The sequence below is a fragment of the Mesitornis unicolor genome, unplaced genomic scaffold (genome assembly GCF_000695765.1).
Source record: "Mesitornis unicolor isolate BGI_N332 unplaced genomic scaffold, ASM69576v1 scaffold10884, whole genome shotgun sequence".
Lineage (NCBI taxonomy): Eukaryota > Metazoa > Chordata > Aves > Mesitornithiformes > Mesitornithidae > Mesitornis > Mesitornis unicolor.
Window position 1 is genome coordinate 17,082 of NW_010180790.1, and position 16,457 is coordinate 33,538.

At 41.0% G+C, this 16,457-nt stretch overlaps 1 protein-coding gene across 1 annotated transcript in view; it reads left to right on the forward strand.

Annotated features, from left to right (window-relative positions):
- LOC104539615 (intraflagellar transport protein 88 homolog) overlaps positions 1 to 9,192 on the forward strand; it is a gene marked incomplete at its 5' end in the record, with an annotated part of 25,804 nt that extends 16,612 nt beyond the window's left edge. The window contains 2 exons of the mRNA XM_010183195.1: positions 8,285 to 8,380; positions 9,071 to 9,192. Coding sequence (XP_010181497.1) covers positions 8,285 to 8,380; positions 9,071 to 9,192 — 218 coding nt within the window. The remainder of the gene's footprint in view (positions 1 to 8,284; positions 8,381 to 9,070) is intronic.
- Between the last annotated feature and the right edge of the window lie 7,265 nt (positions 9,193 to 16,457).

Below are 16,457 nucleotides of genomic sequence, written 5' to 3' on the forward strand. Positions count from 1 at the left end.
GAATAATAGAAGATGAGCATTTAGGTTACTAACATAAAGAGGGTAAGCAGGGTCAGAATTGGCATAGAATTTGTCCTATCAGTAATTCTTACATTGTTGCTCAAGATACTACATCAAATTCAAGAATGGAAAAATGGAGTTTAGGAACAAGTCTGTGTAAGCGCATGTTTGAGAAGTCTCTGTTCTACAAATTCAGTGCCAAAAAGCCAACTTTTCTCAAAATGACTTGGCAAACGAGCAGAGGTCCCAAGAAGCTGAGAAGCTGTACTGAGCCTGGAGTTAACTTTCTGCTGGGATTCCTTATTAAAAGTTGTGGTGAGATGAACTACATATATATATATATTTATTTATATTTATACACACACACACTGGGGAACCTTATCAGTGAAGAAACTGCACACTCACAGCAACAGATGTTAAGGACTAAGTTGTAGTTTGTCCGTCTTTACTGAGGATATCTGAAAGAAACCAACCAGTATTTTGTCCAGTGTTAGGATTTATTCACCTGGGTTATGAGTCTGCATTTTGCAGTTTAATAAATTTCTGTATTTGGCCTGAGTGAAGACAGATATGGAATATAAACATGGGTTATTTTATTTCCGAATTTTAGTACACTTTTGATAAATTAATGGCTTCAAATTTTTTTTAAAAAGAAACATTTGTATACATTTTAAGATTAGTCTTTTCCAGTGGTGTTGCCAAGACCAAAAGGGATCATTTTCCTACACTGTATGGGGGATTTGCCATAATTTCTGAACCCACTGAAGCAGACTCCAGGCCTTAGTTTAGTACTTACTAGCTAAATTAAAGCACTTACTAGCTAGATGAAGTGTGTATGCATGCCAAATTAGGTATGATGCATGTTTTATTTTTCTCCTTTTACCGGCTCACTGTCCCCATACTTGCTGGCATTCCTAACAGGTGGGGTTTTTTCACCTCACAAGTATTTTTGACTCTATACGGTTATTTGTATTAGGAGTATTAATAATTCAGGCTTCCTTGTTTTAGGAAATATGATCAAAAAATAGCTTTTGAAGAGAGTTACCTAAGAGGAAAGAGAAGTAAGTAAGCAGGGTTTGTACTTCATAGGACACCTACTGCTTTGCCAATATAAATTGAAACAGAAAGTGCATGAGATGCACCAAAGCATAATTTGAAGAATATGGTTAATATATGCATGGCAAGTGTACAGAATGGACAAAGGGAGACCCACAAAACTGACATCTGTATCAGTGTCAGTTAAAGTCTGCTCTTGTCTCGTGAGAAGGATAAGCATTGAATCTAACATGCCTACTTAAAATTCAACACATTTGTTCACTCTTATTACAAAAAGCGAAATTTTCTTCTCCCCATAATTAACAGATTTATGATTTTCAATCTTTTTTATTCATGTTGGAGGCAGATTACATTGATAATGTCCCATAAAATTATTTTTAATTTAAAAAAGGAGAAAGAAAAAAGAAAAAAAAAAAACCCAAACAAACACAAAACCTTGAAGGGAGCCAACTACAGCTGAGTTTAGGCAGTTCTCAAAGATTTCCTTTCCAATAGTCTTCTCTTGTTTTCATACTCGCTGTTTTGTGTTTTGTAGAGATCAGATGGTAACATGCAGAATTTGGAAGTTAGGACACTGTGGTTTTTAGTACCCCAAGAGATTTTTACTGTTCAATACCATAAGGCCTTTCATAGATAAGGTAAAGTATGACTTTAAGGAATACATTACCACAGCGGTGTTTACTTGGTCTCTGCATTTGCCCTGCTCTCTGAATGGGGACTTTTGTGCTGGATGAGAGAGGAGTTTTGTCCTGAATGAGAGGAGCCGTGCAGTCTCGGACAGGAGCCCAAAGAAGCAGTGCTGGATTCAGAAGATGAAAGGCTGAGTGCTTTGCCTTCTTGTTACCTACGCCTGGCCAGATGAATTTGGAAAGGAAACCACACAAGAATAATTTAGGTGTTTTTCCCTTTTTCCAGTTCACCTATGACACTGTCAGTGCAGAAACTGATTCGTCTATCCCAAACAAACATCCCATATTCAAACAGCCTTTACCAGCCCCTAGGGATCTCCTCATCTAATATGAAAGCACACTGTGGATGTTAGGGCTGTAAGCATCCGAAATCTTGATTGTGATAGAGGCAAGAGATTATCTTGTGTTACCTTGCAGCCAGAATTTCACAATCACTTGTATTCTGTAGGTGTTGTGTGCCTGTTGATGCCTTATTCATTACAAATCATTGAGAGATGTGTGTGTGTGCAAAAATAAATGTTGGGTTTTTTTATTAAATGGGCAGGGAAGATATCTGAGTGAAGAAAACATCTTTATCTGTTTTCTGCATATGAGCTCACCTGAGGAGTTAACTGAACTGACACACCATAAACAGTTTTTATTCAACAGAATTTCAAATCAAAATGAACTGCAGTGGAGTTAACACTGCATCTGCTTCCCATGCTGTTTCTCAGATTTATTATAATATTCTGCCTGCTGTGCTGAACTTAGTGCTCTCTTTGGTCAAACCAAACCAAAGCCCCCTCTTCTCCAAAGATGGTGTCTTTATCCCAAACATGAAAGATACACGGAGCTGTGTTTAAACATATTCTGGATTTAGGGAAGCAGCTGCAGTCTTTAAAAGCTTTAGCCTACTACGCATTTTGTTAGGTAAACATTTTACAGAGGAGGTAGATTATCAACCAACCTTTTCTAATGAGTAAAATGGTACTAAAAATTCTAATTTACATCCTTTGTGATAATGGAGGAATTTGTAATGCAGTAGTCTCATCACTGTAAGTGCAACTAGTGACATCCCTTTAAAAAATAAATATAAATGTCATGGATTTTATAGGCTGAAGTGATATACACACAAGTATCTTGCAAAGTAGGAAGTACAGAAACACTTGAAAAGATTTAGTATCTTTTTTGCTAGATTTCATTACTTAAAATAGGATTATTCCAAAATATGATTACTTTTGCAGTATGTTGCTTTATTAATTATTCTGCCATACAAAATTAACAGGCTTTTTAAACTAAGTTTTATACTTGGATTCTTTTTTTCCCCCCACCAAATTTTATGTGGAGGCATTAGTTAACTTAGTTTTGTAGGAACTTGAACAAATCTGAATGAACAGAACACATTATACTTGTACTACAAGAATTTTAATATCCTAAATATAACATCATGAGCATGACTTTTAGATGAGAGGAAGGAATGCACTGTAGAAGACATCAGCATGCAGAGTATATTACTTATGTCTTTATATGCATAGTTCACAGTTAAGGCTATTGAACACAGACTGCAAGGGGAAGATAACGTCAGCATGATACTCCAAATCTCAAGTACAATCATTTTACAGAGTAAACATTTTTTTTTTAAATCTGATTTATAAGTGACCAGCTCTGCTTAATCAGTTACTGTTGCTTTTTCAAGTGAAATCTGGAGCCATGTTCCTGCAGGCAGTTTATGTGCATGTGTCCACATGTTCAACCCATAGTGAGTACGCTAGGACTGGCCTCCACGTGAACTGCAGTAATTAACATACTTTTTAAATAAAATCACAATAAATAAATAAGGAGTGTGTTTTAATTACAGTGAAGGTTTCCTTAGATAAAGAAAGCAATTTAGGGCAGCAGTGGTCTTCCATTATTCAAAAGCCTTATTTAATTAGGAGCATGTGGTTGTACAGTTACTAGAGTAATGCAGAGAGAATTAATTTGCAGTTTGAGAAAGGTCTACCTGGAGTCCTTTGATTGCAAGGGGAATCAGACAGATGTTAACACTCAAAGCTGTACTATTAGTATAAAAAAACTACAAAAAAAGCTTTTCATCCAAAGACTTTATTATTATCTTTTGTCCCAATATTGGCTTTGTTTTCTTCTGTGTGTTACTTTAGTGACAGTTTCATTCCCATAATCCAAAAGCTGGAATGGGTATAACATCCTTTTCCTACATTTGGGCTGGCAGAGGGCAGGGAACAGTGAGCAGAAACTGTAAAACTCGCCTCCAAAAGGTATGCATGTCTGTGATAAAATGCTTGAAATACCGTTCCTCCCCTGAAGTTCCGTTCACTATAGGATACCAGAATCCTGAACTCTACATTGCAAGCTTTTATTTCTTAACACTGGCCAAATTATGTATTTATTTTTACTGAATAAAAACATATAGATGATTTATCTGCATCAGAACTACAAAAAGGTGTTTCGAGATGAGATTTAAACTTCTGGCAGGTTGTGTTATATGGTCAGCAGAATTTTTAATAGCTGGCATATTGGCAGCCAAATCCTGTATCCCATGGCAGAGAGTCAGGAAAAGCTTTACCCCAAGTAGCTCAACAGCTGGGATTGGGTTTGAGCTCCCTCAGGTGAAGGAAGGCATTGAAGCCAGACCTCTCACTTCCTGAGCTCCTGTCTGACACCTCCATGTAAGGCACATGGTGTCAAGGACCTCTTCTTTTCTCCCGACTGTACTTTTAAATGAAAGATGCTCCTTTTCCACAGTTTTAGATATGCTCTGAACATAGCACAGTCCATGGAGACTTGATGTGGTTTTGCATATTGGCTTAATTTAAACCAATTGTGAGCTGCTACCAGAGATGTTAATCTTCCCTTCACTTCTGCTGTAGATATCGTGGTGATATAGAGGGAAGGTGAGCTGCATTACTTTGCAGATCCACTTGAGAAAAATAAGTTTTCATTAGGTTAGTTTTAAGTGTATCAGTAACGGCTCCAGCACAGCCTGCTACCACTTTGCCAGCATGTGGAGGAGGATGCAATGCAGGGCAGAAAGATGCTGCTTTTTGTGGCAAAGTAGGGCTAGATTGGCAGGTTGGGAGTAAATGAAAGGTGAAACTCCTTTCCTCAGGTTGGTACAGATGCAAAAATTTCACAGAGGCTCAAAGGAAGACTGAATAAATCATCAATCCATTATTAAGTGTGAAGAGCTGCCTTCTTCCTTCAAACACATGCTTGTTTTACAGATTGTTAAAGGCTAGGAAATTATTCTTGGAGAGCTACTGGATACACTTGTTCTGCTGATGATGGTTTTCCCAAAGCATCTTCTGCTCTTTTGTATAGACTTCTTATATGTTCTTTTTGTAGGATATTTAAATGGATCTTTAATCTAGTAAGGCACCCATATGTTCTTACTGCATAAGTATTAACAGGACACTGTGCCCATAGACACTTATTCTTCACAGTTTTTCTAGGGTGCATTTAGTCAAGATGGGGTGTACTGACCAAATCATGTTCTGCTTCTGGAAAGAGCAGTCCAGCCCACCTTAGCACTTCTTTTCTTTCCCATTCCTGGTCATTTGTTCTTGCTGCTTGCTGTGCAATACTTCTAGCATTAATCTCCTTGAGTTGGTTCAGTTTATTAAACACAGTAATTAACGTGTTTGGGCAACTGAATCAAGTCTGAAACCTAAAAAGGTACATTTGTGTGAACAGCTACATTTGCTCACTGTAACAGCACTCACAATTCCATTGTATTGGCTCATAAATGAAAAGGGGAGCTTAGACACCAAGGTCACTTGCTGAACATCCTGCAGGCATCTTGATGCACAGGATGGCTGTTTTGAGCAACTCAATCATAGCAATAAGTCCTTAAGGAGCTTCAAAGCTATGCAGGGGATAGTGTTACGAGGTTTAGATACTTCAAGGGTTGGACATCCACTGGATGGAGAGAGAAAAGGGTGGGGATTTGGCTTCAAATTTTGGACTTACTGCTTCACTCCCTTCTTGGATGTAGCCCTAATAAAACTTAAGGGTCCTAGGATGTCCAAGGAAAGTTCTGTTTTCAATTGTTTGTTTTAAGGCAGTAAGACGTACAGGTAACATGTGGGTATTATGTTTATCACAGCCATTTTGGGTTATCTGCTATCTTTTTAAAAAATTCTTTCAGTTAATATAAAATCTTTTACCTTCCTCAGATAGTATCAATGAATCACAGAATCACAGAACGTTAGGGATTGGAAGGGACCTCAAAAGATCATCCAGTCCAATCCCCCTGCCAGAGCAGGAACACCTAGATGAGGTTACACAGGAAGGCGTCCAGGAGGGTTTTGAATGTCTCCAGAGAAGGAGACTCCACAACCTCTCTGGGCAGCCTGTTCCAGTGCTCTGTCACCCTCACTGAGAAGAAGTTTCTTCTCAAATTTAAGTGGAACCTCCTGTGTTCCAGCTTGTGTCCATTACCCCTTGTCTTATCATTGTTTGTCACCTGTGTGTTTTTCTCCTTCACAGTTGAAAACCTTTGATATGCCATCTTCCTTTTATTTTCATTACACCCAGTTCTTCCTTTCTGGAACCAACCAATTAAACCCATGGAGTTCCTTTGACTGATTCAGTCTTCCCCTAGTGTAGCTTCTGCTTTATCCTTCCTGTCCTTGTATCTCCTTACTACTTCTTTCAACTTGATATATCCAATATTTTGTAAATCGTTTTCCATTGCACAGGACACTGTGCCTATTCCTATCCTACTCTTTCTCTCCCTGATAAATATTTTGTATTCTTCTCTAAACTGTCCTGAGAATGCTTTCATCCACGTAATCTTTGAAGTTCAGCACTCCCCTCCTTGTTGTGCAAGCCGGTCCAAAGCCCACAGAAATCAAGAGGTGACCCTTTTGTAATTTTACAGCCCTTTGGTTGAGCCTGCCTATCAAACCCAGTGATTTCTTTCAGTGTCTTCAACTCCTTTGTTACGGAATCACTTCTTCCATAGACCCTGTCAGTGAGAATCGATCCAAGAGAGGTTGATGAACATTGAAATAGATTTTCCTTGCTTTGATGTTTCAGCTGTAACCTGTGCCTTGTAAACATATTAACTGTTTGGCATGCTACTCTATGTATTAGATCTTTCTTGGAGAAGATTGCAATTCAGGGTGGAGTAAACTGCAGTCTGCAGTAGTATTTATAGAGAAATAAAGGTTTATCATTTTGGGGGAAGTTATTGTTTTGTTTTGTTTTTAATGGTAGCAATGTTTATAAAAAGAACACTTATAGTAAATAAGACAATGGAAATGTGTTGCCAAGTCCAAGCTTTGTAATTAACGTTTGCTGAATGAAACCCATTTTTCCTTCTTACAGATGGAGGACTTTTAATAACAGCATTGTCTCGCGTTGTAAATGAGCATGCTTGTGTTTGGCTGTGTGGCACATCCTGCCTTGTAAATACACCAAGCCAAACATGAAACGTTTTCTCCTAGGAGAAAAAAAATTGCAGAAAAATTTGCTGTAGCAGATGAGATTGAAAGCTTGCCATGAATGTGAAAAAGAGATTCAGAGGTGAACAGAATATTTCAAGTGTCTGGAATACTGCTGTGACAAGGGAATGTTAATCTGACGTTGTCTGGGCACGAGGCAGCCCTCGGAGCCGACACATTCCTTGGGGCCCCGCTGCAAGCAGAGCTGCCAGCGCCGTGTTTACAGCGACGCGGGGCCAGGCTGCTCTGTGCACATGGACCGGGTCTGCCATGCAGACAGCGCGTGCCAAGTGTGCTCCGCTAATTAAAAGCCGAGTTACAGTTGTATTTAACCTTGACAGTACTGAACAGGTGGATCATACTCAATATATGAGTATACTAATATACGTCTGTGTGCATTCTGACAGTGTTTATATTTATCATGCTTGTTTTAACTCCAGAATGTGACTGTAAGATACAAGCAACTGAAATTTCAGCATTTGAAGCAGAAATGTTTTAATGTGTTTACTCCAAAGTAAATAATGCTGTATATATATATAATTTTAAATATTAGAACACACACATGTGGACGCAGCGTCCATTGTGTTTTAATGACCACTGTTACAAATGAGTGCTGTATCCATCATGAAAAGATGGTTTCATCCAAATCTTGTTTGACAGATAGTAGCTAAATTTATCACAGAATCACAGCATGGTTTGGATTGGAAGGGACCTTAAAGATCATTCAGTCCAACCCCTGCCATGGGCAGGGACACCTCCCACTGGACCAGGTTGATCAAAGACCCGGTCCTATAGCTACTGGGGCATCCAGCAGCCAAGTTACAACTTTTGCACTTCCCAATACAACCAATTACTTCTGTGGCTTATACTTCATCTTCTCCCTCTCATATAACAACACTATGAAGTCTGTAGTACAACCTGTAGTTCATAGTTTCAGTCTTATGCAGATCACTGTGGCTGACTTGCTGTGGAAGGGATGTGTACTCAACAGCCCTGACCGAGGGTAAACAGAAAGGAATCTTTATGTTGTCCTTTTATCATGATTCACAGAACATAGCGTGTTATTTCTCTGTAACTTCTTTTTCTTCCCCTCAGACAGTGGTGGTACCAAAAGGGAAAGACTGAGTGCCAAACTCAAAGCTTTGCCTGGAGCAAGTGAACCCTATGAAAGCAGCAGCAGTAAAGAAATAGGTAAGTGGGCATCTTCTACCTTCTTACTTTCCTGGCCCTCAAAGAGAGGGAAGATGCAAAAAGTAAGTTCCTGGAAGAGCATATATAATTAGACAATTAGAAAAAACATTTGCCCCATGAAATAAATGTGAACAATGGCTTTAGCTTCATTGTTCAGAGCTCACTATAAAGTAATTGTAAATATTAAGAAATTTGGCCTGTGTAATTGTAACTATTACTTTGGATGTCTGTCTGCTGCAGCCTTTAGTCAGTTCTTGTGGTTCTGCAGTCATCAGTTCTTCACTAAAACAGAATTTTCAAAGGGATTTAAAATACCATATCCATGTGAAATGTGGTACTTCCTAAAATGCCCTTCCTTTAACCACCTCATCAGTCTTCCTGTTCCATGGACTTTTCCAAAGTTTTCTCACTTAATGACTGTAATAAAATAAAGAGAAATTTATTTTAAAAGAAGGAAGAAACAGGCTTCTATCACTAGCACTCAGGTACTTTGTTCTTGGGCCATGCCGTGCTTCCCGAATGCGGTATCTTGTTCTCCTTCAGTGTTCATGTGCTCTTTCTGGTCTGCATTTCAAAGACACCTTACAGATGTGTAATGCTAAAACTCACTCTTGTGAGAGATTGTATGTTTGAAACAAAGCTGAAATTGCTTGCAGGTAATTGTTTCCAATGTATTTCTTTAAACCCCAGATGCCTCCTACATAGATCCACTTGGCCCACAAGCAGAAAGACCAAGAACTGCAGCCAGAAAAAGGCCTGAGGAAGATGACTTTGCTGATGAGGAACTAGGAGAGGATTTGCTTCCAGAATAGCATATGGTCCACCCATAATTTTTTTTCTCCTTTTAAAAGTTATAGCAGAATAACATTCATCCATGATTTTCTAGTGGATTTTGATAAAATTTGTGAAAGACTTTGAATATATGGTGTCGTACATTAAAAACATGGATTTGAAGTTGTAGTGTCTTTTATAATTGATTTTTAAAAAATAATGGTGGGGTTATTTTACTCATGCATTAAAAACTACACTAGCATTCAAACTCATTGCATCAAGTGCATAAAGCTTTTGCTTTCAGAGATACATCCACTAATAGTATGAAACACAGCAGTCTCTAAAATTGCACTTTTCAGTGCAAAACACCTCAAAGCCACATAATAAGATTGAAAGTCCCTTATCCTTATGCAAAGCTAGAACTTACTTAAGGTCTGTGAATTGACTTTCTGAAAATGTTGGATATGACCTTGGTCATCTTTAAGGCCCTAATTCAGCAAAGCATTTAATACTTATACTGAAAAAAAATCTTAATTTTAGTCTACAGTTTGCTGAGCAAGTGCCATTTTTCAGTCTCTTGGCAGTCTCCTAGGTATTTTACAATTGCAGAGGTGGCGTGTTCTTATTTTATTTCAAGTGGGCAGGATTTCAATCTAGTTAGTTCAGAATTGCTAATTAGATTTCATCTTTTGCATCTTATGTTGGGGACTGTGGCACTGACTACACAGAGCTAGCTTTCTACAGCCCAGGTTGAGTATGTGCAAAGATGTTAGTTACAGAAATTATCATTTTGCTTATGAACTGGATAAGTTTGATTTGAAGTCATTAAGACATGTTAAATAGGAACATAGGGTTCATGATTTGTATGACTCTTCAGAGATAAAAATATAGTCAGGAGTTCAGAATTTCCTAATAAATATGTGCAAAACTAGTATACCGGCATAGCAGGGACTTGCTTTTAAAACATCGGTGTGAGTTTGGTTTAACAGTTAGACTTGGGTTGCTAGACTTTGAAATGCAAAGATCCTTTCTTCTAAAATTTCCAGTGCTCTTTCTTAGTGTTTGTGCTTAGGCTGTTTCCCAACTGGTGGCACTGGAAAGTTCTCTTCATATCTTCATTAAATGTTTCTAAAACCTGAAAAGAACATCTGCCAGTGGTCAGAAATAAGTCTTTAATGGCACAGTTGTAGGAATGCAGTCCTGTGGGTGCCTTACAGGTAAGATGTTTCCCATGGTACTGGTGCAGCACCCGGTCTGGGACTGCATCGCCTTCTGCTTGGTCGTAGGAGCAGAGCGTGTTCAGCGTGGTCTATGACACATCCTGAGGAGCCCACCAAAGCAAACAGACCCCTTAAGCTCTGGGGCCTGATCCTTCTTGTGGGTGGAAAAGAGTGTGAGAAGGAAGCAGGTGCCACCTATCTTATTTCTGCAAGTCCCTCCTGTGCTGCTCTTCTCTCTTAGCAGCAGGACAGGAAGGAAAAAAAATGACCTCATCTGCTGCAGGTAAGGACAGAAACGAGAGGGAATGTGTGACTTATGTGGCTGGAGAACTTGGATACCACACTGCAGTGCTAACCAGACCTGTGTCCATGATAAAGTGGTATGAATTAATAATAATTTGGGATAAGGCTAACAGGCAGACTTAGTCCATAGAAGTGCTCCTATGGACATCAGAGAGATTGTAATCAGCAGCAGTTTCGTGATTCAGTTTGCCCAGGTACCTAACTGTATGTTATGTAAAATTCTGTGTTTTACAAACAGAAATGCACTTTTGTTCCACTCCTGCACACGCTCCCAGGAACTTCTGGAACTTCTTGTTCCCTATAGCATGAGGATCTGATTATGTGATGCTCTGGGTTACGATGTATTTGCACATTATTGTGCAACACATTTGAGCTTGTTCTGAACTGGCAGAAAGCTGTGTGGTCCAGCTCCAGCACTGGAATAAGAAGTCCTGCTTACAGTCAAAATTATTTAGCTCAGGTTCAACTCCTTCTAAACTGTATTAACTATGGCTACATCTACCAGAACTGAACATTGCCAGGGCAGGCCCAGAGCAGAGGAGCTGATGTGTCACCATCCATACTGTGAGACCAGTACCACACTCCCTGGTACCATTTTGGCTCGTGACCATTAGCAATCACCCAGACAATTCCCTTGCATGACCCAAATTTACCCTGGGCCAGGAACCATTCTTCATAAGCGGCTTTGGTGCAGCCTTCTCCTGCTGTGAGAGATGTGTGTGAGGGAGCACACGATGTGACATCCCACCTGGACTCAAGGAGAATGATCCCTGATGGGGACTGATAAAACTGGAGACTGTTCAGGAGAAAGAAGCCGTGTGTGCTTCCTAAGTGCTGTGTCAGCACATTGTTGGAAGGCCTCAAGACTACTGGTAGATGAACACATCTGCACGATTCAGGCAGCTCAGATCTCAAAGGAAGTGTGGCTATGCTAGTGGGGTGCTGTGTCTAAAATAATTACCTGGGCCATACGTGATTATTGAGCTGTGTTGATGTAATGTCCTGGAGCTAGCTTGCTTGGCCTTTAGGTCAGGAGTAACGTGAGTTCTGTTCCCTGCTGCCATGTAGGATGCCCTCAGTCCTGAGACAGGGCTCTGAAACTGCAGGAGTGGTAACACTTAATGAACTAAATAATTCTACCTTGATCCCAGAAATTGAAGCAGAAACATTTAGTCAGATTGGGTCATGCAAAACAGACTCCATCTCCGGAAGCCACGCTGCAGGTATGTGCTTCAAGCACCATTTAAGCCCTGATTTTGTGTCTATCATTTTGGAATTAGATAATTTAAAATTCCCGAATAAAGTTGTGGTAAATGCAATAGGGCTGCTATTATATTAGGCTTGTTTTGGTTTTTTTTATATCTTAGGAAGTCAGCAGTATTAAACCTAGGAATATGCTAATCCTCTTGAGGAACTGACTCGTGAGCTATTTTACCCTGAACTGATGTCTGCATTTGTAATTCTGGGCCAGAAAAGTGGAAAATTTACAATAATACATTGTTGAAATGCTAAAGGGCATCGCCAGAAGCTTGGAGCGCTATCGAGAAGAACACACATAAAAAGTAGCTGCCATTTTTTGCCAGCAGGTACAAAAGTGCCTACAGTGCATTAGAAAACAGAAGTCCAGAAATCTTCTAAGGATGTGGAACATTGTAATAAAAATGTTTATATTGGAATGAATGGTAAGGAAATGTGAACACATGGGTGCAGAATATCAGCAGGAGGAGGGCTATAAAAGCAGCACTGTTGCTGACATCTACAGTAGCAGATCATCGAGATCCTAGCACACATCTACCTTCTTCATGCATCTCAGTGTCTGTATGTGAGTGCTAGGGGCTAAAATCAGTTGTGTTTTAACATAAATTAGTGTTTCCTCTCTATGAGACATCACATTGAGCTATGTTGTTGCTAGAGTGCTGTTACGTGCATTTCTGTGGTTGTTAAGTTTTCAGGATTTACTAAAAGCAATAAGTTATTTAACATCCATTCAGACAATTACAACCTGTAAGATTAAATACTCTATTCAGCAAAATAAAGGGCCATCTTTAGTGGTAAAGTGCACAAGAAAACCAGCATTTCTAGGAGTGGATTCATCCCATTCTGTCACAGTTCTCCCTATGGGTCTGAGTTATGGGGTTTGTCCATCCCACTGTGTTTGAGCAAGGCAGAAGAGCTACAGCCCTTTTTCCCCAGGCAGCCAAGAGCTCACCCTCCCATCAGCTCTGGAACACTCGGTAATGTGCTGGCCATGTCACAGGAGGCAGAACATTGGTGGTGGCCATGCCACAGAGGGGTGGTGACACGGCCGCCCGGGACAGGTACAGAAAAGGCTGTGTGGTGAGCCAGTCCAGACTGGAGGTGAGAGGGCAAGGAGCGGGGCAGGGAGCAGAGGGCAGGGCTGCTGAGCCCTGGAGGGGGACTGGGGTTTCCTCTGGTGGGACAGATGGTCCAAAGAAAGGCAGTGAAGCTGTTGTAGGGTCTGGAGAGCAAGTCTCATGATGAGCAGCTGAGGGAGTTGGGGTTGTTAAGTCTGGAGGGTAAGAAGCTGAGGGGAGACCTTACTGCTCTCTACAACTACCTGAAAGGAGGTTGTAGTAAGGTGGGTGTTGGTTTCTTCTCCCAAGTAACAAGTGATAGGATGAGAGGAAATGGCCTCAAGTTGTGTCAGAGGAGGTTTAGATTGGATATTAGGAAAAATTACTGAAAGAGTGGTCAAGTATTGGAACAGGCTGCCCAAGGAGGTGGTGGAGTCACCATCCCTGGAGGTGTTCAAAAAATGTGTAGATGTGGGAATTCGGGACATGGTGGTGAGGAGTTGATGGTTGGACTTGATGATTTTAGAGGTTTTTTCCAACCTTAAGGAGTCCTTGATTCTGTAACTCTATGATCCTATAGTGGCTGCTCTGCCGTTGAGTTCCAGAACCTGAGGCTCACACAAGGACAGGACCAGACCACAGCGAACAGCCGGGTCAGCAAGGGCTATGGTGCGAGGACAGGAAGCAGAGGGCAGGGCTGCTGGGCTCTGGAAGGGATGAAGGGGTCGCTCGTGGCGCAGCAGATGGTGGCTGCTCCTGCTTTGTCTTCCAGAGCAGGAAGCTCACACAAGAACAAGACAAGACCATGGCAAACAGCCAGGTGAACAAGGGCTAAGGTGAGAGGGCAGGGAGTAGATGGCAATGCTGCTGGGCCCTGCAGGGAGGCAGGGGTTGCCCATGGCACGACCAATAGTGGCTGCTCCTTTCTTGTCTTCCAGAGACGCAGGCAGGACAGGAACAGACCATGGTGCACTCCCATCCTTAGTCACAGAGCCAGAGAGATTGGCTACCTTCTAGAAGGACGCTGACACTAAGTTAAGTGGTCAAGAGCCTGGCAGAGCCCTGGGCAGGGGTTGACCACGGTGAGCGTTGGTGGCTGCTCCCTTTGTTTGTTATCCTGCCTTTTGCAGCCCCAGGCCTAGACAGGGACAGGACCAGACCATGGCACACTCCCATCCCCTCCCTCTGCAGCTGCTCAGCCAGAGATTTCTGCAGCTTTTGACAAAGCCATTGACCTAAGGACAAGGAAGCACACACAGCCCAGTCTGCACCATGCCATGGTCCCACAGGCAGCTGGAGGCTCACCACAGCCATGGACAAGGGAGCACCAAGCCACCTGCCCTCTCTGACACTGACCTTGAAATACAATTTTCTGATTCGTGAACCCCTGATTGGTTCTTCTGGTTTGTGTGGTCTTTTGAGGGAAACCTGGGCATTATTCTTATTGTCCTTACTACATTGAATTTCTAGGTCTTTATGTATGTGTAAAGATAGATAGATATATATATATATGTATGTAAGGGGTGGCTGGTTCTGCCAGGCAGCCACAGGTCAGGGTGAAAACGTGGGCCCTAAGACTGTCAGAAATGGCGACTACCTGCCATAAAATGGCATCTGAAACATGGTGGTCCCTGTGCCTGGGAGGGGATGTCCCACTCTGAGGCCCTTCTAGGGCTGACAGGAAGGGGTGGCTGGTGTCAAGTAAAGGCCATGAGCCACAGAAGAAGTGAAAACAAGTGGGCCATGTTTTACAAAATGGGAGCTCAGTGCCATTACAAAGAGCCAAGAGTGATGTCCTTCGGCCGGCAGGATGAGGCAGGATGCAGTCTGGGGGCTCCACATGGACCTTGCCACCGCATCAACTGTTGTCAACTGTCATTGCACGGACAGGATGTTCCACACTCCGCCCCTGAGAATTTTCACCTGAGACCATCACAGAAAACCTCACTCTGTCTTGTTGTTTTTTTCTTAGAAAACAGCCATGAGCCATGAAATTCCCTATATATTCACATGAAGATGCATATGGCTGCTATTCTGAATTTATTGATTGAAATATTATCATATATTGCATCAAATCCAGGACAGACTTTTTTTTTACTAAAGATTTTTTCTAGTATTTCATTATATAGATCTTTTTAAAAGCCCTCACATTCTCAGAAAATCGTAAATCCAAGTCAATCACAATGATAGTGGTACCTTAGTATCATTTTAGTAAATTCTCAAAGTCATGGTGGAATCTATGTTTTGCTGAAGTATATAAGCCAATTTTTTATGATTCAGATGTCTCTGGGATAGACTACGCCATGAGAGCTGGCACAGCACTCTTTCAAATTCCTGTGTAATGGGATGTAATTTCTTGCCCTTCTGTGATTCTTATCATTTGAATCAACGAGACTGCTAATCAGATAATATAATTAAACCAATGTACAGAATTAGAATATTGTCCAGAGATACAAAGCCTGCACCACTGGCAATTTAATGTCTGTGCTGTTGTTTCTTCTCTTTTTGCTCTGATTTTTTTTGAGCCAGACCTCTCCCAAAGGTGTCAGTGCATATGAAGGAAGTGTGTAAAAGTGTGATGTCCTCATGCTGTTCAGAAGGCTTTGAGAAAAGATACTGGTTTATGACAGGAAAAGTAATATAAAGCCATCTGGCACGATAAATGTTAGTCATGTTGCTACACATACTACTTGGTGCAGTGTAGGGCTGAGGGGGTGAAACTGGACTGGGCCAAATGGACCTTGTCCCAGTCTGTCACCTGAGGATACAGCTGTTTAAAAAAAATCCTTCCTCAGAGTCCAAAACCTGATTCAAATTCCGTATAGTTCAAGGTTAATACACGGCTGCTGAGTGATACTGATCTGTGATGCAGAAGGTACCAAACCACTAAAATCCACACTTTGACTCAACTCAATCACTTTTCTGAAACCATTAAATCAAGTCACTTCATCACATTACAAATGCTGGGTCATTCTGTTTCAATTCCAGGATGGTCTGTGAAGCTGATGTTTCTGTGGTACCATGCTGGGGTTTCACAGTCCTTGCATGACTTATGAACCTATTTTCCCAATCGATATTTTCCTATTTAACTATTCTTATACTAAATGCCTCAATAGACATGCAGGACTTAATCACAGTGCACTAAATCACTTGATTCAAGTGATCAATTCTAAGGGCTCTTTTTAGGGCAAAACATTTCAGTAGACCACATCTTTTATGACCCAGAGTATTACAGATGCTCATTTTTGTGGGTTGTGCCAAAGACCCTGAACATAGTGCATTATGTGCCGGTTAAAAGTACTGGTAAACCAGCACAGAAAGGATGGAGCAATCATTAGAGGTGAAACTCACTTCAATCTCATTTAAATATATACAATACAAGTTTCTCACGTCCTGAAGTAGGCTTCCTTTTTAATCAGCAGAGAGGGACGTTGTAGTGGGTGTCTGCTGTAGGCTATCTCAGCAGGA